The sequence below is a fragment of the Eretmochelys imbricata genome, chromosome 10 (genome assembly GCF_965152235.1).
Source record: "Eretmochelys imbricata isolate rEreImb1 chromosome 10, rEreImb1.hap1, whole genome shotgun sequence".
Taxonomy (NCBI): Eukaryota; Metazoa; Chordata; order Testudines; family Cheloniidae; genus Eretmochelys; species Eretmochelys imbricata.
In genome coordinates this window covers 46,703,936-46,728,555 of record NC_135581.1, presented here as the reverse complement: position 1 = coordinate 46,728,555, position 24,620 = coordinate 46,703,936, and the positions used below count along the sequence as shown (strand labels likewise).

Sequence of the window (24,620 nt, the reverse complement as noted above, 5' to 3'; positions counted from 1 at the left end):
AGGGCAATTGGCTGCTCTTCAACTTCAGAAGACAGATGTTTCCCACAATTCCTTACCAGGTTTCCTGAGAAATAAGCTGGGTAGTGACCATTTCTATAAGAGCCCTAAGGAAAGTGAGATGGTTTCCTAGGTCTAATACACTGTCAGTTATAGAACATTATACTATGACGGGAATAAGCAAAGGGCAAGGTATTTCCCTCTTACATGTTAAATGCTCACTAGGCCTGTTCCTAGAACCCAGCAGATTGAGACAGTGAAAGGAGCAGAATGTGGTGTTGCACTTTTCATCTACAGAACTTCTTCACAGCCAGCCCATAGTCCTTTCGGCATGTCTAAAGAGGCCACTATCTTTCTGTTCCAATGACAGATCTGCCTAAAACATAACAGACAAATTGACCACAGTTGTCTAGCAAAGGAATGTTATTTCAACTGTGCTGCAAAAGAGGTATTAAGAGGGTCAGCCTGCCAATTTTTTACTAACCCCTGTGGGAGAAAAAACATTTGAAAGGAAAATTCATTTCAGCCTCAGATTTGTGATGGTTTGCCCCATATGACCGGGCAACAAAATGGCAGATGAAATTCAATGTTGATAAGTGCAAAGAAATGCACACTGGAAAACATAATCCCAACTATACATGCAAAATAATTGGGTCTAAATTAGCTGTTACCACTGAAAAAGAATCTTGGGAGTCATTATGGATAGTTCTCTGAAAGCATCTGCTCAATGTGCAACAACATTCAAAAAAGCTAACAGAATGTTAAGAACCATTAGGAAAATGATAGATAAGAGAAAATATTATAATGCCTCTATATAAATCCATGGTACACCCAGACCTTGAATACAATGTGCAGTTCTGGTTGCCACATCTCAAAAAAAGATATTTGAATTGTAAAAAGGTACAAAGATGGGCAACTAAAATGATTAGGGGTATGGAAGAGCTTCCATGTGAGGAGAGATTAAAAAGACAGACTGTTCCTCTTGAAGAGGATACTAAGGAGAAGCATGATAGAGGTCTATAAAATCAAAAATGGTGTGGAGGAGAATAGGGAAGTGTTATTTACCCCTTCACATGACTGACACCCCTGGTTTGTTTGTTAAATTGATACGCAGAAGGTTTAAGACAAACAGAAGGAAGTATTTCTTCACACAACACACAGTTAACCTGTGCAACTCATTGCCAGAGGATGTTGTGGAGACCAAAAGTATAACTGGTTTCAAAAAAATAATCTGATAAGTTTAGGGATGATAGGTCCATCAAGGGCTATTAGCCAAGATAGTCAGGGTCACAACCCCATGCTCTTGGTGTCTCTAAATCTCTGACTTGCAGAAGCTGAGACTGCATGACACAGGACAGATCACTTGATAATGCCCTGTTCTGTAATTCCCACTGAAGCATCTGGCACCAGCCACTATCTGAAGACAGGATACTGGGATAGATCAGAGGTGGGCAACCTACGGCCTGCGGGACCATGGGCGCGGCTGCATGCTCTGGTGCAGCTGCGCCGCCAGCCACTGGTGCTCCAGGCAGCGCAGTAAGGGGGTGGGGGTGTTGGATAGGGGTCAGGGAACAGGGCGGTTGAATAGGAGCAGGGGCAGCCAAGAAGGAGAGGAGGGGTTGGATGGGGCAGCAGGGGGCAGTTAGGGGCGGGGTGTTCGGGGGGCAGTCAGGAAGGAGAGGGGAGGTTGGATGGGGCCGGGGTCACCAGAGGCGGACAGAGAGCGGGAGGGGGGTGGTGGATGGGGCAGGGGTCACCAAAGGGCCATCAGGGGGCAAGAAGCTGGGGGGGATTGAAAAGGGGGTGGGAGCCGGGCCATGCCTGGCTATTTGGGGAGGCACAGCCTCCCCTAACCAGCCCTTCATACAATTTCAGAAACCTGATGTGGCCCTCAGGCCAAAAAGTTTGCCCACCCCTGGGATAGATGGTAGATAATGGCCATCCTGGGTCAGACTCTTATGTTCTTGTATCTGTAGGCATTTATTAATCATTCCTCTTCAACTGGTAGAACTATACTTAGAAAGATACCTATAAAATATTCTAGCGGAGCAACTCCACCCCCCTACTTCTGTCATGAGAAAAACCTCAAGTGGTTGATAGCAAAAAGAGCGTGACAATTTCCTCTCAGCTGTGTTCCTGGGCTCAGCTGAACAGAATGATATGAAATAGAAATCCAGGTCTAAGAAATGCAGTGTGGTAACAGGAAAAGAGTGCTTTGTATCTCTTTTCCAAGCCCCCATATTGCAGATTCTAGGCATTAGCATGAACACCTACTTTATATGCAGATCTTGTCCAACAGAGTGGGTGTTCACACACATCTTCCATGATGTATAGCATGAAAATAAGACACCAGGGGCTTCTTGTGGGTGATCAGTGTCAACACAGCAGCTTATTCTGAGACAGGGTGTAGATTTGTGTGAATGTTTCAAAAATTGGTTTGTTGCAGGATAAGAAGCAGAAATCAATTGTTCCAAAATGGATCTTAGAGTCTGCTTTTTTTAGACAAGTGAAAAGAAGGGTAGGGAAACTGGTCGTGCCCTTACAATCCAGGATTCAAGGACAGACAGTTCTTTGCACAGCCCCTTTACTCTCAAAGCAAGTATCTCAGGTCATACTACTGTTCTCCCACCTGATCAGCAAGCTCAACTGGCAGCTTCATTCTCTTGAGCCAGCTCCCAGGGCACTGTCCCATTTTATATTATCCAAATAAAGCAGATGGCTCACTCACCCCTCTTTTGCATAAAGATGAAGAGGTCATCCAGGAACTCCTTCCGTTCAGGGTCACTATCCAGTTCATACAGCTGGGGAATTAAGAAAAATAACGGTATAACCCATGCTAGGGCAGACAGAGAGGGTAAGACCACCATATATTATACTGGGCCTCATATGACGGTGGGACAACATGCTGCCACAGAGGTAGAGGCAAATCAGTTGTAGAGTTCTGGTCTCCTCCACTGACCAGGCTGAAGTGTAGCAAGCTGAGCCCCTTTGGCGGAATTGGGAACACTCTGTACTGATCTCCCGCGGATTGTTCAGGCATGGTGCAGACTGTGGTTTGGGAGGAAGCAGGGTTGAACCCTGCCAGAGGAGTGCTGCTATAATGCAGGGCTATTGGGAGGAAGGAGTAGAAAAGAAAGGATTCCAAGGATCCAACCTGGGTCAAAGGGGAGAGAGAGAAACTACTGCAACAAACAGAAAACCAGAAAGGAAAGATGGGAAAGCCAAAAGAAATGTAAAACTCAGGTTATGTCTACACTAGAAATGCTATAGAGGTAAAGCGGTTGCACTACAGCTGTGCCGCTGAAGCATAGACACTTACGACAGCAACAGGAGGGGTTCTTCCATTGCTGTAGTAAATCCACTTCTACAAGAGGCAGTAGGTCAACGGAAGACACCTCGCAGTGTCCACACCAGGGCTTAGGTCAGTTTAATTACATGGCACAGGGCATGAAGTTATAGCTCTGAGCGATATAGTTAAGATGACCTAACTCTATAGTGTAGACCAGCCCTCAGAGTACACTAGCTCCTCCAATTCACACCTTAAAGGCACAACGGAGGTGCAACTTCTGATCCTGTTATTCCTTCCTTTGAGTTTTCCACTTATGTGACAATCCCTGAAATGCCTTGAAGGGAAAGGTGAAAGAAAAGATATAGATCTTTCAAATCGTGCTAACAAGTAATGCCTGGTGGGAGATGCTCCTCTGAAATCAGACGGAAAGTACTCTCACTCACCTTGGCAATCAGCCTAGAACCAATGTTCTAAAGACATATTTTGGCAAAACGCCTTCGAGATCCAGTGTTTCTGATTACATATTTCTGAAAAGTTTCATATAAGATTTATTCAGAAAACAAATTCTACTTCTTAGCATCACCCTCTGATATTTCAGAAAAGGCGAAGGCAGGAGAATCATGCAACTGTTCCATAGTGAATCCAATTTTCACCTCTGGCGGACACTGGGGGGATATACCGTGACTGGCTGAAAGACACAATGCCAGTACTGCTAGCAGAAATATTCACAAGGAACAAAAACTCCTGCATGTGGAACAGAAATGAAGTCCATGTAGTTGTGGAAATCATTTCTTCTGCTGGCCATAGGTGCTCTCTTAGGAAAGGATATCAATGGAAAAGCAAAGCCTCAATGAGATAAACGTGTCTGTCTTTCTCTCAAGACATGGAGTTAGCTACTCAAAGTCTGTCTATTCCACAAGAAAATGGGTTTATTGGGTCATTTCCTCTGTTGCCTACCTCTTCTCACACACTGAGCTATTGGGAAGGAAATGCATCACTGGATTTGCATAGCAATTAGTTACACTCCTTCAAAAAGGGCTAGTTTAAATTAAATACATTGTTTATTTGTCTGACAGGACACAAACTGCTGACAGCTCAAAATTGCTAATCAGTTTCGGGAAGCTGAATCCTGTACTGCCAGCTGAAGAAGGATCCTGATCAAAAGTGTTAAATATCATAACTGACAACTAGGAGGCTTTACTGAAAGCTGCCTTTTAGCCATCAAAGGCAATAACATGGCCTAACCCAACCGGTCCCCAGACACAGAGGTTGCTAAGTGAATTTCAGTGTACACAGTCCCTATTTCACATTCCCACAAGCTGCAACAGAACAGTCTGGGATTAGCAATCCCTCAACAAAACAGCGGGGAGGAACATGCTGAAAGTTCTCTCTCCCAACCCCAGCTTCACATACAGTGAAATCCAATGATCAGATAGGCTTACCTTGGCAAAATCTCGAGAGATTTCTCTTCCTCGGCCTCCGTCAGCTTCTTCGCTCCAAGTCAGACTTCCATTCTAAGGGAACAGAAACAAGAGGATGACTGGACTATGGGGAGAGTGCCCTTGCTCTATGGGTGGCAATTCTGGACAGTGAGTACACATACGGGGGAGGGCACTTCTGGTGTAGGCAGCACAGGGATGGAGAGAAGTATTTAAGCAGAGAATTGTATCGTATTTTAATTAAGCTTCCAAGTATGTGGCCACAGAAGCTGGCTGGAAAATAGAAATCCCTTCCCACAAAAAATGTCCGTGTTTTTTAAAATAAAATTTATTCTTAACTGTATGAAAAAAGCCAAAAATGCAAAATTTTTTGCAGGACAGAACTTCCAGAGAAATCCCATTTGGGAGCCCCAAGGCAGAATTTTTCAGCTTGCAAGCTATCTGCCTGGAAGACTCTTGTCAATTTTACTTCCTAACTGCATGCCAGAAACTGGGTACCCCTGGTCCCCTCCAGCCAAGCTGCTGGAAAATTCCTGACCAGCTCTAATGGGCACATTATTCCACCTGTTAAACATCAGTGATCTAACATTTGAAGTGGGGGATCTCTTCATTCACTGTAGCCAGGTTCACTTCATTGTTCAAAGCCAAACAAGGAGCAAGTTCAAGAATGAAGCTTCTTACTGTCTGACCATCCTTACACAGGTGCATTTTTTATGGTCTCTAGAGCCAACATTGAAAGCAGCAGGTGTCAAGCATTCTTGTCAACTTGATCATGTTGAGCCTCATCCTTTCTGTTAGCCATCTGACCAGCACTACCATACTTCAGGATGGGAAAACATGCAGCCTGGCCTCCTCTAGTGTTCTGACATAAGCAGCTCTAAGGATAGGTCAAAGGGATGGGAAATAGGGGATAATAAGGTTGAGACCCTGCGCAGACCTCTCTGTACCAATCATGGTATGCGCAAGCTTAGGGAACTGTTGTACTCGGATCTCCTACACAGAGATAGAAAGCTCAACTCTGTTGGATTAAGGCTTGCACTTCTCATTAGGCATTATAGGGACACCACTTGGGTCTATCTTGCTCAGCAAATCACGACAGAGAAATAGTTAGCAGAACTGAAAAATAGCAAAGGCAGATCTGGCTATTTCTCAGTTGTGGGAACAGAAGGGTGATAAAACATATTGTGTAGCCATCTTCAAACCACAAACACCATAGAACAACAGTAGCCACTGGTACAGACAGCAACCCAATCAAGTGCTCTGGTAAATTATAAGTGGTACCTGCCATTCTGGTTACAAATGCACTGCACCTTATCTGATAGGAAGACACTGAATATGTGAAGAGATTTCAGAACAAAAATACATTTTAATTAGAGTTGCTCTAACATCTGAAATCTTGGAGTCATCTGGTAGTGATGCCAAGTGCTCTTCACCTTTGTAAAAGACAGGCAAAGCTATATTTTCCCTTTAAAAACAGCAGTGGGCTGCTCTAATGCCCGCTGATTTAGTTTGAGCCAGTAATTCCTGCTGGAAAGTCAATTATCCAGTGAGTCCCATCAGCTGAAAGATATTTAATTGGGGATTATTGCCACTTCTGTTATGTCAGCTGTTTATTCCAGCAGGTCAATTCCCCTCCCTCTCTAGGGAGAGGTCTGAAGACAGGTTTTGTTCACAGGAGGATTCATTTGGGTGTCCTTGGCTAACAGAGATTAAAAACACATATTTTTGTTAATTATGATAACATCCAGCTGCTCCTAACATCCTGCTGATAAGAAGCCAGAAAACTAAGAGCAACTAAAAACCTGGATGAATAGTGAGAATAAAACACACATGCCAAGATCTTCAAAAGTGACTAGTGATTTGGAGTGCCCAAGCTGACATAACTTAAGGGAATCTGTTTTTCAGACAGAGTTAAGCATCCACCTTCTGAAAATAGACCCCCATTTAAAGTTGGGTATATTAGAATCAAAGCACCCAAATTCACTATAGGCACATTTTAAATACTTGGCCATACCTGCTGTACTCATTTTTCTCTTTTAAATACAGGAGGGGAGAGGGCAAGAGAACATGTATAAATTCCCCCAGGCAGAGAGGAAGTGTGAAAAGCAGATTAAACCACAAATATTTTATACATAGCACACATTAGCCAACAACTCTCCACTGAGAACAGTTTACAACCAGGAAGGAAGAAAAAAAAAAAAAGAAAAACCTACTGTGGGAAAACTGCATGGAGCATTAAAAACACATTCTTTATTTTAAAGAAAAATATACTTTTCATTAATTTTAGAATTATGAAGTTTAAATTCTTTCATCAGAGACATCACCAAGGAGATCAAAACACAAAGAAGTAGTACTTATGTGCCCCTTAATCGCTAGATCTCAAAGCACTTCAAAAGGTGAGAAAGCATCACTACTTCTATGTTTTTTAGTGAAAAGAAGATAAAGGCCAGCTGAACTCTGTCATTGCAATGTTTAACCGTGTGACTGAGTGGCTGGATGAAATTGGCATCATTTGGCATAGCAAGCAGCAGTGAGACAAAGGTACTGAAGCTCCCAGATAATGAGACCTGGTGAAATAAAAGTACATGGGATTCAGGGCACAAGGCATGCTTCTTTTATGATGAGCTAGATCAAATTCTTACAACTCTCCCTTACATGCAATCAGGGCTGCTTCTGGGTAGCAACGGAGTATAATCCAGTGCAGAGGTGAGGGACAAGGAGACTGGAGTTAGTGGATTTCTGGCTAGTCTAGAGTACCAGGTAGACTTCATTCTCCAGTATTGTTAATTTATCCATAGAACAGGTCCACAGCATGGACAACAACAGACAAACTTCCCACTGTCCTCATGTCTTGACTGTGATCTGAAGGGACTACCTTCATGACCTATCATTCTGTGGCCTCCCTGCCAAGAGTACCAACAATGATACCAAATAGTGACAACTGCAATGCCAGTTTTGTGAGGTCAGAAACCAGTTCACTGAGAAACAGACCATGATCCATCAACTGATTTCACATAAGCCATCAACAGCCATCAGAATTTCAGTGTTCCACTGCTAGTGACTTGAGCTCAAATGAAACATGCAAGACACAGAAGGAAGAAAACAAATAGCTACCCAATTACAGATGAGAATGCTGCACAATTACTGACATATGTAGGATCTTTTATTTATTATATAAAAGCTTCTTGCATGGAGGATATAGCTCTCTGCATAAACTTCAGCATATCGAACTTTCACTCTTTCTCGGAAAACATAATTACTCTATGCTGGGAGACCCTTCTCTCCATTAACAGCAGGAGCTTGAGAAATCAATATCCCTTCCACCAGGCATCAAAAGGGGGTTTTATAGGTCAGGAGATGTTTTCTGCTTCCTTTCTGTACTATTTAAAATTAATATCAAGGAATATGCTACTGTTTTCTCCCTCATTTTGTAGCAAGGAAATTTACTTGATGTTTGAGAAATAATCATTTCCATAGTTACCAACCGGGATATCACAAACAAGAATTCACCTGAAATTTCTGACATCTGAAAAAAATTAAGCTGCCCCCTGTGTCTTGGCTCAGCTCTCTGACATCATGTACCAGTAGAAGAAAGCCAGAATTCTGTAAATAGTTCCTGCCCTGAGAAAGAACTTTCAGCCTGCAGGCTGTCCCCAGAAGCTGCCTGCCCCATTCCCTTTGCCCACATCCCCAAACACACCTCTGAAGCTCATCTGCTATCAAAATGTTCTGCTCTTCCCCAGAGAGGATAGGCCTGACTTTAGAAGCAATTAGAGCATGGGCTATTTTAGGATTACTTCCTAACCACCTGGAATATCTTATTAAAGCAGAGCTCAGATGTCAAAAGCAGTTTCAGTTACCACCTACAAAAGCCATAGTTAACCCTTTCCTCAAAAATAAGTTACTGGAACAGGTCACTGACAATTACAAACAACTTGTTTTTCATTCCAGCCTCTTGAAGCCCCAAACCTCCAAATTATTCATCTAAAAACTCCTATGATTGAGCTGTTTAGAACTTGAGTACTAATATTCCAACTCTCTGTATAGTGGCCAGAGTCTAATTTCCCCAAGAACCAAAATCCTGTGTCCAACTCAAAGGGTCCAGGACGTAAAGGTTCACCACTAAAACTCAAAATATCTGCACCTCAGGCATGAGACTTGCCTCATGGAAAAACTCTCAAAGCTTTAATATAGCTTTGTTATTCAAATATTTTAATGAGACTCAGCTGAGGTCTGGTAAGGTTTATGAGACTATGAAATTGGACTTAAATCTCATTGTGTATTTATTCTGGGTGAACCTGTTGAAGATTAGGATTCACAAAAAGTGAGGAGGCATTAGCACACTTGGAGCCTCACCTAGGTTTGCCAACGTACCTCAAACTTGATGTGCTTCCTCCATCACTACTATTTCAGTCCTAGTGTTTCCAGATAGATACTTGTCACTGGGCAACCACCATAATGTTTGAAGTCTATCTACACGCTAAGCTAAATGTTGCTGTGAAAAACCCTTTTCTACCCTATCCCACTAGCTTAACAGCAAACACTGAGTTAATGGGAAATGTACAAAGGGGGTGATTTCAGGATTATCAGAGAATCAGCAGAAATTCCTTTTGTGGGTGGGGCTGAGCCCTAGGAAGTGAAACAGATGCCAGTATAAAGAAAACTGTTGTACTACAAAACACGGATAAGATCAGGATTACTGCCCTGAGCTGCAAACTCTCAGGCACTGTAAGAACCAAGTTATAATTATCACATACACACCTTCCGTTGTCTGGTAAAACTTTGTAGGAGCTGAAAAATCCTGCCCACTCTTACTAGCAAGACAGCACAATTCAACATCTACGGCTTTAGAGGTGCTTTTTATTCTAGTGATCTCAAGATTAAGTGGAGAAAATAAGAAAAGAAAGGACTGAAATGCATGAATTTGGAATTCGTTGGTTACACCTTTTAATAAAGATTCCTTTAAAACTCTCTCCCAGCTGTGCAGCTGCTGCAATTTCCTGATTCCTAGTGGCACAGGAACCCAATGGAAGGCAAGAACTTCACAGTATTTGGGTACTGCTGAATCGGGCAATTGAAAAAAGTAAACCAAAGTCTGGGCGATGCAATTTCACAATGCTGATTGTATTTAATTTTCAAAGAAATCTGTGCTTTGTTGTGTGGCTGGGCAGACAAGATTAGCACTGGTATATAGCAAAGTCATTCCCTGCCAATTTACATTGGGGATAGACTACAGGGGTCAACTGGAGAGCGATCTGCTGTTGATTTGGCGGGTCTTCAGTAGACGCACAAAATCGACTGCTGGTGGATCAATCTCAGAGCTTCGACCCGGGCTGTAGTGTAGACATAGACCTACTCTAACTAGTACACCTGTAAAGCAGCACTGGAACAACAAGCTACAGGCATTTTTAGAGGCAAACACTTGAGCCAAATTTGGAATTTATAATCCCACGCAGACGGAGTTGCATGGGATATAAACCAACACCAAATCTGCTCCCTGGAAATTGGATCAGAGCATTCTAATTAAAAAATTAAACCCCCTTGCCTTACACTTCAAAGATAACAGGGCCAACAGAACAGTGAAGACAAAGATACACGGATTTCTCCTAGATAATTTTAAAGGGATATCCAGGGCCAGAAATTCAAGATCAGGTGAGCACAACTGTACGCACATTAATTTATGCATGCAATTATGCTTGTATATTGGGTATATCATTCTGTCATTGAACAGGCCACAAACATGCACAAATACCTGATTTTGTGCATGAACATCAAGTACTAGTGCACACAGATTTATCCAGATATGTGCACGGAACTGTACACACCCAATCTTGAAAACCTGGCCACAGAGTAAATTCCATTTATTTTTCTGAGACGTTTATCTGCTCTGGCTGCTTATTTCCCATTTTAAGTTACAATTTCAATGGTGACCTCAGCCATGATGCAACATGAGTCATCTGCACAGTTAAGAGCAGATAAGGAATTCAGATGGGGAATAAATGAATTCAAAGAAGGAAAAGCAGGTAAGTTCTTAAGAATCAAAGAATTTGTTTTCATGCAAAAGTTCTTTGCAATAAAGAGGAAATAAACAAACATGTGATACACACGCAGTTGCTAGTAGAGAAAATTGTTTTTCATTATATGACAGCTTTTTAAAGGTGACCCACAAGTGGAATTAGAAATCCATATTAAGAAGCGCACTGAGTTTTTCCAAATAAGGGGCAGGGCATTTAGCATGTAAAACAATTCATTTGTTCTCATGATTTCCAATCCCTTTGGATTACCAGGTATCCCCTCTGAATAGTACCCCAGCATTGATTACACTTAAAGCATCACAGCAGCCATGGAACTTCTGCCGCCCTTTCCCAGAGCCAGTTTATAGTGATCACTCTAAGTGGGCTTCTCTTTGCAAACACATATCAGCTTTCTAAAAGTTAGGTCATGATTTTGAAGAGTTACTAGTGGTTTTGGGTACCCAACCTGAGACACCCGATTTTTAAGAAATACTGAGCACTAACCCTCTGAAAATCAGGCCCTTTTGAAGTGTTTTAAAAAGAGTTATAAGGCACTCAAGATCACCAGGCACTTGAAAATCTTGGCCTTATTATTTATAGCCCATGAAGGGATAAAAGCACTAATGTATATGCTTTGATATCTACAATCAAAGTTTTGCAGTGGTATAGCGTGCTGCTGAGCATACCAGCCTGAGTTTGAAGGGGATTCTCTGGAACCTGAACTGGAAAGGCAGCAGCAGAACTGAACTGGCTGCAATCTGCTCAGCAGTGAGGTTCTTCCCAGTAACCAAAGAGACTGCCAAGCTATGCTTAAAACTAGATGAACTCACACCCAACCGTCTGCTAAAAGCAACATTTTCACCCGCAGAATTAAAATCTCATTTCTCTTCAGATGAAGACGGGCAGCCCACATCTCCCTTTCTGCAGGCGCCGTGGGAAACCTCAGCTGTCGGAGAGCTGATGGATTTACACAGGATTTGAGCAGTGCTAGAAGAGACTGAGCCTACTGCATCCGTCCGCCCTTCTTTCAGAACTGCAACCCCTTGACAAGCAGCTAACACTCCCTCGTTGTTTTGTGCTGACAGGATTCCCACCGCCCGTGTCAGAAGCTGAGCCAGCTCTTTTGTCTGATGGCTTGTTCTACAATTATTTACTTGGCTGTCCAAAGCTGAATAGGTCTCTAAAAGTAGCCAGACATCAATGCTGGTATTCATCTTTCTACCGCCCTAGTATTAGGTCCCTTCCAGAGGATCTCAGTCTTATGCTACAAAGTCAACATTTTTCTGGAAGACCTCATTTTAAAAAGAAAATCACTATCAAGAGAAGAAATACAAATGACTTCCCATTCCAAAATTAATGGCAAAAACCAACTAAATATAACCTACAAATATCATGAGATTGTCACAAAGTTTACCCCCAAAATCTGATGTGGTGGTGAATGTTCTGCCAGGCTCAACATCTGTACAGTATTAAAACAGAAGATAACATTTTCAAAATGCACCTAAGTGACTTTTGTACCTAAGTCCCATTGACAGTCAATGGGAGTTGGGTACAATTTTCAGAAGTGCCTATTATCTGCCACTTTGTTGTTCAGTTAAAAATACCACTGCTAAAATCTGTACACATTTTAAAAACATTTGGACTCCACAACCTAAAAAGATGTTATCCCTGCTTGCTGTAGTCACAGCATCATTTAATCAGCCCCTCTTCCTAATGATGCTAGTGCATAGACAAGCAAGCAAAACAAATCTGAGCTTGAACTTACATCTTTAAAAAAAAAGTGTGTGTGGGGGGGGGGAAGAACATTTGTAAATGTTAGAGGATGAAATGAGGACATTTAATATTCTGAAGCTTCTAAAAAGGGAAGCACAAATCATTTTAAAAGCTACGTATTAGTTAAATAAAAAGACACAGATGTGTGTGTTTTTAAGGTATTTTACCTCACCAGGAAAACAAAAAACCATTTAAATAGCAGAAGAAAAATGTCTGCCTGCTCTTTTTTGCATTCAGAAATCACCACACAAGCTAGTTGGTACTGACTTGAACCTATTTCATTTGAAGTCCGTTGTAAAACTACTAGTACCTTAAGTGTGACTAGCAACAGACAGAACCTACCATCTTGCAGTTAAATTTTCACTCTCCTGCATGGAGACTCCAACTGAGGGCACAAACAAATCAACCTTTGATACTTACCCATCCCAAAGCGAGCATGATTCACCAGCAGTATTTTATACAACCATTGTGATTTTCATCTATGCATGTCAAAGTGCTTTACAAACACTGGGCCACATTCATGCATGCAGCAGAGATCCATGCAACACTACAGTCAGGAAGGCTACGGAGGTGGGGAGTAAAGTTAGTTGTAAACCCCTTTTTACACTTCCTGGATTCTAGAACAAACTTGGCAGGTCCAAAACTACATTAGGTTGCAACAGACCCCAAAGGGTCACACAGCAACTGAAGACAGCTGAAGTACAACACCAATGAGAGCTTGCAAGGATGTAAGCCAGGGTGGAGCTGTACCAATATCTCTATACCACCTGGGGAATCTTATGCCAGAGGTACTACCTGAGCACCAGAGCTGGCAAGTTGGTAGCCCTTACGATTTGTCAGAGTGGCATACAGGGGTTGCTATGGGGCTGTGAATCAAGCCTATTAACTTACAAAGCTCCATAATTCCTTACAAGATACGAAAATATTATTCTGAAGCACAAAGAAAGTCACAAGGCACTGGCCAAGCCAGAAACAAAAACAGTTTTCTGAGTCAACATGTAAATACAAGCCTCTACCTCACCATGATCAGTAGCTACTACAAAGGAACCTACAATTCCACATTTTCCATTTTTTTAAGGCCACTACAATGTGCCACCAAGCTTTGCTGTGCTTTCAGCTCCCTGACTGCTATGTTATATCAAGAGACTGGAAAAAGGGGAGTAGTCTTCCCTTCAGCCACTATACTCCCGTTTAGAAAGCCCATCAAGTTCTGAAGCAATTTCTCCAAAGACCTAGTCACCTGAATGACACACCCACCTAGTTTCCTGAGAACAGTCTGAATAACTCCTCACTCAAACTAGCCACTCTTGAGGAACAGGCATTTCAGAGTATCAGCTGGCAGGCTGCCAAATCCTACAGTCGCTTAGTTAGTGTGCTCACCAGCATGGAGTCAGGAATCCCATTTACCACTGACTTGGCAACTTTCACAGAATCCTGCCAAGTGCATCAACATGGAAGCTAGCGAATCAGGATATGAGTTTGATGATATTCCATGAGCTGGGTCATGTTATGCCAGTCAAATAAGAATCTTTCCCCACTGAAAAAAAAAAACAACTCATGATGGTGTAAAGCAAAGCCCTCTTGTCTCTGACCCACAGTATCTAGGGGACAGGCTTTGAACTGTGAGTGCTCACAGCAAACACTCATCATAGGCCATCACTAAGGAGTTCCAATCTTCCCACTTATTCACAGGATTTCCAAGGGAGAAACTCTCTGTCAATAGCCAAAGATACTTCCACAGCAGAGTTAATTCAACCCACACCTTAACAGCACCTAATGGAACACTTACCCAAGTTCACCCACACTATAGCTTGTAGCAAAGAGCAGCTAATCCCAACCCCCAAACTTAAACCTTAGGACCAATCTCAACTCACCTATGGGCTGTTCCTATACCTAACGGAGCTAATCTTACCTCTATAAAGCACCCTAGCACTATACTAAAGAAATGCCCATTTATGATGAAGCACACAGTAAAGTGAAAAGCTCTTGGGCGTACTGGCATATAGCTTCAAGCACCGGTAATTATAGATTCAAACCCAATAGTAACATCCTACTGTAACCATTCAATAAGCAAGTCAGCCACTTTCCATCCACTCATGAAATACAAAATGGCTGCGCTGCTCAGATGATCAGGAACGGGATATGGACTTTTTCCCCACTAGGACAGAGGTTCAAATTCTGTCCAAGTTCATAGCGACTAGAAGGGGATGGTCTATGTGAAATAAATTAAGTCAGTTACTAGCAGACAGGTGCCTATAATCAAAATTCATCACAACAACAGGTACTAACTGGCCCCATGCTGAGAGTCTCAGCAGAAAGGTGAAGGAATGAATGAGCCACAAAGACCAAGCTCCTTTTCCATCTTTAGCAGTGACCCTTGTTGATCAGGGTTGACACATGTAGATAAGGGGCTTTAATTTACCTCTTCTTTGTACAGTTAGAGAGCTGCACCCCAAGAGCTGGAAAATATAGCCCCTTTCACAAGTACTAAATTCACTTTTGAAAGAAAGAGCTTTTGTTCAGAGAGAAGAAATGTCAGGACTGACCTGCTTGAGCTGCTCATCCATTCTCCAGGTCTGCCGCCCAGATGGGGAACCAGAATACGATTGTTTAGTAGTGTCTTTACCCTGTTCCTCCTTTCCCTGCTGTCCCCGCTGAAGTCCTGGGGCTGGAAGAGTAGACACCACTCTTTGGTTGTGATGGGCAACTTTTTGAGAATGAAAATACTTCAAAGTAGAACAGGCATCTTTCCCAGTCATTTCAGTGTCCTCCTCAAGATCTCCATCTTCCAAACCCTCTTCCTCTTCATCCTCTTCCTCCTCCTCCTCCTCCTCCTCCGGCTCCGAGGTCACACTGCTCTGATCAAAAGCTCGGGTGGCCCCAACTACAGGTGGGACTTTGGCCAAAGGACCAAGTGCTGTGCTGCCCGAAGCCCTGCCAGATGTGGCTGCTAGAACAGCCTGCTGTGCTGCCAGCTGCTGAGTATAAAGCTGCTGGGCTTCTCTCATCTGCCTCTGCTGTCTCTCTCTGGAATCCATCTGCAGAGGACCTTGCTGCTGTTGCTGCTGCTGCTTCTGCAGCTGCTCAACAACAGCCTCCAGCTTCATCCCGCAGTTAGCATGGCTGTGAAAAGACAGCTTTTCTATCCAGCAGGGCTCAAGCCCCAACCTTCAGAGATCAATAGAACCTAAAAGATAGATAAATATTTGTATGAATATAACACACTTTCATCTTCTTCCCTGTCGGAGGATAAGCAGGCTGCAAAGCCAGTCCTCTTTCCAGTCCAGGAGACCGTAAAATAAAACGCCTAGAGTTTCGCAGCCTCAGGCTCAAACTTGCACTCCATTTTCAGTGTGTTTAATTGTATTTTCAAACTGAACACACGACAGCATAACCTCAGTTTTACAAACTGCAAACTGCTTACCTGAAGTATTTGTCCCCTGCCCTAAGAGCATATTCTTCACTGACCCTTCTCCCACAAGTTTTACTAACTACCTTTAAAGCATTAGATTTTAAATTTAGATTTCAATCTTACTCCATATACTATTTTAAGGAACTGCACATCGTAATAATTGCACTAAGTGCATGCTCTTTAAGTAAATGTATTTATAATCCTGTACCAAATACTACTGTCTTTGCAAGTTATTTCATGACCTCATGATTTTACAGAAGTTCCACATGCTCCTTGAGATCTTAGTAAAAACAGGGCTCTTTTAGCACTTGTTACTCTGAGTAATTTGGATGCCATGCAAGTAAAGATCAACCTACCCCCAAATAGCTAGTCACCTGGAAACCTTTACCCCAGCTTCTTCACACACAGCTCTGCCAATGCACCAAACATCCCAAGCTGGGACACTCTGTTACTCTAATTGGAGGATGCACAGGACTTTGTTAGCACTCCATTTTGATGTACAACATCCCCTACTCTTCCAGCATTAGGCACCTCTTGAACAGAGACTAACACACCTGGCTAGAGCTAGGTATACTGTTGAGACATACTAGGCAAATCCTGGGAGAACAATGGTGCTCCTAATTTCCAAAGGCTAAAGGAGAATGTGCATTTCCAGGCATTATGACAGAAATCAGAAATGTAAGTTGATCTAACTTGCTAAGTAGCTGCCCTTCGAGACTTACTAGTAAATCAAAACACAGTCAATAATGTACGAGAAACAAAGGAAAGGCAGCCAGCAAACAAACTAAGGAAATCCTCCTTCCACCCACATAACCAGTGCTGTGGTATGCAATCTAACCAACACCAGGTCCTTAAAAAGGAGGATAGTTTGCTAATGCTTTATGATCAAACACAAGAAAACACACTTCTGTAGGTAAGTCAAATACACTAATTGACCTAATTTCCACAAAATTCCAAAATAAGAAAAGACCTCAAATGTCCCTAGATTCTCCTTGAAGAGATTCAACAATATTTTCTGCAAACATAATACAATGGAACTGATTTTAAATTGTGCAAGGTATAATACTAAAGACATTTTTCTCTGTATTAAGCAACTATTGTCATAAATAAAATCATTCCAATGGCAGGTCTATCAGCATTCTTAACTATCACACACCAATATATCCTTTAGCTTAAAAGTGAAGCAACACACAGTTCGAATGTCAGTAACAATCATACATCATCTGGCATGTGATTAGGGCATCAAACACTCCTCAGGCACAATATACAGCCTGGCATTGGTGTTATAATACATACACATCTCCCTTGTACAATAATAATGAACTGGAATGTGGATTCTAACATTAAGCACAAACCAGACTGCGTATTACTGTGCCTAAGGCATGTGTCTACAACTCCCACAACACATCTTATTGTGTAGTGCTGCACCTGAGGCGTGTTAGGATGTCATCTATCATACCTCATATGTAGCAATACACAAGAGGGTGTGCAATTAATACATGTCTCATGTACAATACAATAATAAGTGACTGGTATGTGATTAAGGTCAGGTAAACACACCTCAGATGCAGAAACACAAGCCCTGGTATGCAGTTCCAGTGTGTCTCACACAGCTCTGATACAATAATGCATGAAAGGTTATACCAAGATTTATACATTTCTCCTGGGTGCTGTGATTAGACATGAATGTGAAATATAAGGGCTCCAGGGGAGTTGGACTAGATGACCTCCTGAGGTCTCTTCCAATGCTAATCCAGAACCAAAGATATAGTAACCACACCCTGATTAGGTATCAATGTGATTATAAAAAGATATTCAACATTTGAGTGTTTTAAGTAAATAAAGATATTTAGAACAAAGAGTATAAGATCAGGATAATTTTTTTTTTAAATTCTCCATCTGGGTTGCTATTACTACTTGAGATAATTAAAAACAGTTTTAACATCTGATTTTCTTTTCAGCATTAATATCTGCATAAGGGCTTAGACTACACTGGCAACGCTAAAGCAGCGCTCTAAAAAACCCACCTCCACGAGGGGTGTAGCTCCCAGTGCTGGGGCACTGTCTACACTGGCGCTTTACACCGCTGAAACATGCTGTGCTCAGGGGGGAGTTTTTTCACACCCTTGAGCGAGAAAGTTGCAGCACTGTAAATTGCCAGTGTAGACAAGCCCTAACTTTTTGAATTACAACCAACTCTGGTCAGTGAAACTACTCAGATTAACTTTCACATTCTCATGCAGTAACCCACGCTCATATGGATTTCCATCCTGGAAGAGCGGTTAAAGAAAAAGCCATCCCATCTGAATTTTTAAACCTTCCTTCTTTGTTTTAAAACAAGCTAATTATTGCAATTAAACCACACTGGTAATGTTCTTCTGTCAGTTTTGGGTGGGGCTATAAAAAGGACATTTTGAAACAGAAAAAAACACCGAAAAGCATACAATTCAAGCTCCTCTGAAAACAAATGAGAGGTTTTAGAAAGGAGTAGTAAGCAAAACTGTGAATGCTCCCTGTATTCTCAGACAAGCTCCACTATGGAATGTTCCTGCTCCCCCAAGCTTTTATTATCTCCTCTACATCTAGTTCTCACACCAAGCCACTGTAACCTACTTCCCTAAACCAGCCCCCTAACTAACCGCTTTCACCCATAACCTGTCACCTAACCAACTCCTCCCATCATAGTCACACTAATCAATTCCATAATCTGTCCCTCAAACAAACCAAATCCCCCTCCCCAATAAGCAGCCCCAAACAAATCCCACTAACCCAGAGCCAGTCATTCCAACTAATCCCACAGCCTGCCCCCAACCAACCCACTCCTTCTCAACACTCATAACCCCCTCCTCATAGAGCCCCCCAACTAGTTCCCTCAGCCTCCCTATAACCAGTCACATATCCTGCCCCACAAAACCAACTCTGCCAATTAGCCCCCATAACCACCCCTTCCCCTCCCATCCAGGCTCTTCAAACCACCTATAACTAGCCCCCCATAACCAACCAGCTTCTCCAAAACCTTCATAACTAGCCCTTCAACAACCCCACAGCCTGCCCTCACCCCCAGTCTCCAGCCCTACCGCTACCACACGCATCCCCAGCCCCCACCCCCATCTCTACCTCTACTCTCAAACCCACCCCCAGCCTGCCCTCACCCCCACCGCTACCCCGCCCTCGCCCCCATCCCTACCCCTGCCCTCGCCCCCAGCCCCCGCCTGCCCTCGCCCGCACCGCCTGCCCCCACCCCACCTCTACCCCTACTCTCACCCCAGCCCCCACTCCCCAGCCTGCCCTCACCCCATCCCCCACCCCCACCGCCTGCCCTCACCCCCATCTCTACCCCTACTCTCACACCCACCCCCATAGCCTACCCTCAGCCTCCACTCCCAACCCTCCCACCAGCGGGAGCAGAGGAGCCATTACCTCCTCCGGAGCGAGGGGAGCGGGTCACTACAGGCCCGTGCGCAGCCACTCGACTCTGACCGTCACCCCTCCCCCGCCCCCCTGAGCAAGACCGGAAACGGGGCCGGGAGGAGGGAGGGGGCGGGGTGCATAGCGGAAGCTGCGCCACTAGCCTCCCCTCCCCTCAGCAGGAGGGCTGACCGGAAGTAGCTGTCAGGAGGCGGAGTCAGCTAGCGGAAAGTCTTCAGGAAAGGAGCGGAACTGGGGCGAGGAGACGGGCCGTTATCACCAGCAGCCAATGGGCGCGCGGGGCTGGGGCCGGGTTTCCGGTTCCGGTGGTGATAAAGCGGTGCTGGGCGCGGGCGCTACTGACTGCCGCGGGGAGGAGCTGAGTAGGGCCGGAGCGTGTGGGGCTGCAGGTGACGGGGACGGGGACGGGACGGGGAGAATCTCCGCTGCGGTGGTGGCAGGTGACTGGCGGTGTCCAGCCTGCTGGGTGTGGCAAGCAGGGCCTGCCGCCCCCGCGGGCGCCCCCCACCCCGGCAGGAAGCTGCAATTAGGCCAGCTAAATGGGCGCAAACCCCTCATGTGAACACGCTTAAACCACGTCGGTATTGGCGTCACCTGGTGCCACGCGGGGGTAGGGGAGAGGCTGGGAATGAGCCTCGGGATTCCCAGACTCGCCCGGCACAGCCGTTGTCTGGAGTGCAAAACTGCGCCAGTTTAAGTAGCTCAGACTTAAACTCCCCTGCCTAGGCTGCTGCCAGTGCCTAGAGTACAGTCGTTTAACCTGGCTGAGGGCTTGTCTCTCTGTGCCTGGCTGGCGCTAGGACCAGGTCATGTGAGCGGCTGGGATCTCCCTCAGGTGAGACAGCCTTATGCACCCCCCCATACAGGCCTGCAGCCTTGCTCTCATGTTAGTTTCTAACCATGGATCCTTGGCCTCTTGCCTGAATGGTAATCTAAGTAGGATTTATGGGGAGGCTAGCCAGATATTGACAAACCTTTGTTCTCTGTCCCCCCTCACTGTCTCTCTCAGATTAAATCAAAATGGCCGATGAAGAAATCGCCGCCCTCGTTGTTGACAATGGCTCCGGGATGTGCAAAGCTGGCTTTGCTGGGGATGATGCTCCTCGAGCCGTGTTCCCTTCCATCGTGGGACGCCCCAGGCACCAGGGTGTCATGGTGGGCATGGGGCAGAAAGACAGCTACGTGGGCGATGAGGCTCAGAGCAAGAGAGGCATCCTCACCCTGAAGTATCCCATTGAGCATGGCATTGTCACCAACTGGGATGACATGGAGAAGATCTGGCACCACACTTTCTACAATGAGCTGCGGGTTGCCCCTGAGGAGCACCCTGTCCTGCTCACTGAAGCCCCCCTGAATCCCAAGGCCAACCGAGAGAAGATGACACAGATCATGTTTGAGACCTTCAACACTCCAGCTATGTATGTGGCTATCCAGGCAGTGCTGTCCCTGTATGCCTCTGGGCGTACCACCGGTATCGTCATGGACTCTGGGGATGGGGTCACCCACACAGTGCCAATCTACGAGGGGTACGCCCTGCCCCATGCCATCCTTCGTCTGGACTTGGCTGGCCGTGACCTGACCGACTACCTTATGAAGATCCTGACCGAGAGAGGCTACAGCTTCACCACCACGGCCGAAAGGGAAATTGTGCGTGACATCAAGGAGAAGCTCTGCTACGTTGCCCTGGACTTCGAGCAGGAGATGGCCACGGCTGCTTCATCTTCCTCCCTGGAGAAGAGCTATGAGCTCCCTGATGGCCAGGTGATCACTATTGGGAACGAAAGGTTCCGGTGCCCAGAGGCCATCTTCCAGCCTTCCTTTCTGGGGATGGAGTCCTGTGGCATTCACGAGACCACTTTCAACTCCATCATGAAGTGTGATGTAGATATCCGAAAGGACCTCTATGCTAACACGGTGCTCTCTGGCGGAACCACCATGTATCCTGGCATCGCTGACAGAATGCAGAAGGAGATCACGGCCCTGGCACCCAGCACGATGAAAATCAAGATCATTGCCCCACCGGAGCGTAAATATTCCGTCTGGATTGGTGGCTCCATCCTGGCTTCTCTCTCCACCTTCCAGCAGATGTGGATCAGCAAGCAGGAATATGATGAGTCTGGCCCATCCATTGTCCATCGTAAATGCTTCTAAAGAGGGTCTCAGCAGGTGTGCTCAGCCTCTGCTGATGGGATTACTCACAGTAATTGTCAGGGCAAATGTATTTACCAAATTGAGTAGTTACTTGTAAACTTTGCCCTTGAAAAGCCTTTCATGTTGGACCAATATTGTTTGATTTACTCACCACCTCTTATGTTTAACTTGACTATTCCTTTGATGTACTGTGTAGTAACTATACCCTGTGCATCTTAAGCTCTGTTACAGGTTGCACATGTGATGAAGGTTACAGTTAACTGTATTAGTGGAGAGTGAGAGCACGCTACCTGTTAAGCTTTAGTTTTCCTGTGGCTGACTAGTGACCCTTTACTTCCCCTGCCTTAGCTATAAATTCCCAGGGGCTGGAGACTAGACTAAGGGTGGTTGACTTTACTATGTAACTTTGGTGTAATGGGATCTCAGAAGTAGATTTGTAACTAACCCTAAAGGTGATAACTGTAATGTCACTGACCGCTCCTTGTATAAGGCAAACTAATAAACTTCTGTGGTTTAAAAAGTTCTCATAATTATATGCTTGGAATCACACATGGTCTGCCCACCAGGCTGAATGAGCCTGGTCATCTCACTTTTCAATAAAACCATCATATATTGGCTAAATCATAATTCTAACTCTTGCATGCCAAATTGGTGATATACAGAAGGCTGATGCCTCATTAGGAACAGTTGTGCTGGACACATGTACTCTGCCACTCCAAAGTGGAGAGAATAAATGTAAATATTAAATTTCTGGTGATGTGATAGCAGGATTATGAACCTCATACTCAGTTTGTAGATGGTTCCTTTTACGCATCGTTCTCTGACATTGAAAGGCATAAAGTAAGAGAGAAGGGGGGAACAAAAGTACTCTAATATCTTGATTCAAAGGAAGCTAACACTATTTCTAATGGTGTTGCAAGTAGGGAGATATCTAAAAGCAAAACCAGTGTAATATAATGCAGTTAACTCATATATGTCCTGATTTTTTAAGTGTACAACTTTGCTGTTGTATAAAGAATACTTTCCTCTTAAGGTAGCTGAATGGCATTGGGGTGGAGTGTTTTACTGCCTCCATTGTTGGCTAGCTGAAGATGGCTTTCTACAAGGCTAACACACCAGCACAACCATGCAAAGTTGCACTAGCTGTCCTGGGAAGAGTAACTTGCGAAGAAGATACAGAATTTCCCTACATATAGTAAAATGAGACCTTAACCATGGTTTTAAAAACTGCCACTTTGACCTCCTTCTGGAGTTGTCTTGGGGTTGCGGAAGGGAAGATACTAGAGCAGCCAAACTTTTTGGCCTGAGGCCCACATCGGGTTTCCAAAAGGGTATGGAGGGCTGGTTAGGGGAGGCTGTGCCTCCTGAAACAGCCAGGCGTGGCCCAGCCCTTGCCCCCTCATGGCCCCCTTCCCCTGGGACTCCTGCCCCATCCACCTGTCCCCTGACGTCCTCTGACTGCCCCTACCCCATCCACCCGTTCCTCTCATTCCTAACTGCCTCCCAGGACTCCTGCCTCATCCAACCACTCCTTCTGACTGCCCCTGGAATCCCTGCCCCCAGCTGCCCCATCTAACCCCCCCTCCCTGACTTTCCCCCAGGACCCCTGCCCTATTCAACCTCCCTGCCCCCTATCTACACCCCAGCTCCCTGACCACCACCCTGAACTCCCCTGCCCCCCCTTACCGTGCTGCCTGGAGCACCAGTGGCTGGCGATGCTACGGCCGCCACCCACACAGCACAGAGCACCAGGTCGGGCCACGGCTCTGCCGCTGCGCTGCCGCCCAGAGCATTGTGCCGGTGGCGCAGTGAGCTGAGGCTGTGGGGGAGGGGGAACAGCTGGGGAGGGGCCAGGGGCCAGCCTCTTGGACCAGGAGCTCAGGGGCTGGGCAGGAGGGTTCTGCGGGCCGGATGTGGGCCGTAGTTTGTCCACCTCTGTACTAGAGCTGAATACTTGCAGTTTCCTTCAAATTCTCTCAGTAACCTACTACAGCATAGCACAGTGTGAATTTCTAAACAGTTTAGCAGCTGCCTCTATACAGGAGATCAGGACTGACTCCTCAATCTCCCCCAGTCCTCAATCATGCAGTTTTGTATTTTAAAATGGTCTTGTTCTGTAGGTGGGCAGGTAGGGGGAAAATATTGTCCTCAAACATCAAAATCTGAGATCAGACCAATTGATGATTACCTCCCAGCTTCAGGCTGCCCCAAAATGACCTCCAGTGTTTTTAAAGACAACTTATTTGTGGGTCTTTTCTATTCTAAAGAGATCACTGAAAGATGAATACAAAAGCACAATGTGGACAGAAATATTATATTGCAATATTAGCTTGGACTGGGATCCTATGTGCTAGATGCTATACAGATAGAAGAAACAGATGGTCCCTGGCCTCAAAGAGCTTGCACTCTAATCCAACTATAACACTAACTCTACTATATCTTGATTTTTAATAAGGCTTTGGACACAATCCCGCATGACATTTTCATAAGCAAACTAGGGAAATGTAGTCTAAGTTACTATAAGGGGGGTGAATAACTGGTTGAAAGACTGTATTCAAAGAGAAGTTAGCAAGGGTTTGCTGTCAAACTGGGAGGGTGTATCTAGTGGGATCCTGCAGGGATCAGTCTTGGGTCTGATACTGTTCAATATTTCATAAATGACTTGGATAAGGGCACAGAGTGTGCTTATAATATCTGTAGATGACATCCAGCTGGGAGGGGTTCTAAGCAGTTTGAAGGACAGGATTGGAATTAAAAATGACTTTGACAAATTGGAGAATTGGTCTGAAATCAACAAGATGAAATTCAATAAAGACAAGTGCAAAATACTTCACTCAGGAAGGCAAAATCAAATGCACAACTACAAAATGGGGAATAGCTGGCTAGGCGGTAACACTGCTGAAAAGGATCTGGAGATTATAGTGGATCAAAAATGAATGAGAGTCAACAATATAATGCAGCTGCAAAAAAGGAGTGTCATACATCAGAGACAGGAGGCAATTGTCCTGCTCTGCTGCACACTGGTGAGGCCTCAGATGGAATATTGTATCCAATTCTGGGCACTATAGGAAAGATGTGGACAAATTGGAGAGAGTCCTGAGGAGATCAACAAAAAT

At 44.7% G+C, this 24,620-nt stretch overlaps 2 protein-coding genes across 4 annotated transcripts in view; one reads left to right on the top strand and one right to left on the bottom strand.

The window, feature by feature from the left end:
* ARID3B (AT-rich interaction domain 3B) overlaps window positions 1-19,512 on the bottom strand; it is a 47,922-nt gene extending 28,410 nt beyond the window's left edge. For both annotated transcript variants that reach the window (XR_013347385.1, XM_077829128.1), the window contains exons 1-4: window positions 19,345-19,512; window positions 15,059-15,699; window positions 4,729-4,800; window positions 2,726-2,798 (exon numbers count right to left, since the gene is read on the bottom strand). Coding sequence is in view for 1 of the 2 variants with exons in the window: in XM_077829128.1 (XP_077685254.1) it covers window positions 2,726-2,798; window positions 4,729-4,800; window positions 15,059-15,619 (706 nt within the window). In the remaining variant the exon portion in view is untranslated. The remainder of the gene's footprint in view (window positions 1-2,725; window positions 2,799-4,728; window positions 4,801-15,058; window positions 15,700-19,344) is intronic.
* A 76-nt stretch (window positions 19,513-19,588) lies between these two features.
* LOC144271655 (actin, cytoplasmic type 5) lies at window positions 19,589-22,027 on the top strand. Of its 2 annotated transcripts, none has more exons than XM_077829129.1 (2): window positions 19,589-19,742; window positions 20,363-22,027. In XM_077829129.1, exon 2 carries the CDS (start codon window positions 20,374-20,376, stop codon window positions 21,502-21,504), a length of 1,131 nt encoding a protein of 376 aa, XP_077685255.1. In that variant the 5' UTR covers window positions 19,589-19,742; window positions 20,363-20,373; the 3' UTR covers window positions 21,505-22,027. The 2 variants fall into 2 exon arrangements, with proteins under 2 accessions (XP_077685255.1, XP_077685256.1); XM_077829130.1 differs by lacking the exon at window positions 19,589-19,742 and adding an exon at window positions 19,770-19,793.
* The last annotated feature ends 2,593 nt before the right edge of the window (window positions 22,028-24,620 follow it).

Excerpts from the sequence above, each read along its gene's own strand:
- LOC144271655 (XM_077829129.1), top strand. The coding sequence starts at position 20,374 with ATGGCCGATGAAGAAATCGCCGCCCTCGTTGTTGACAATGGCTCCGGG.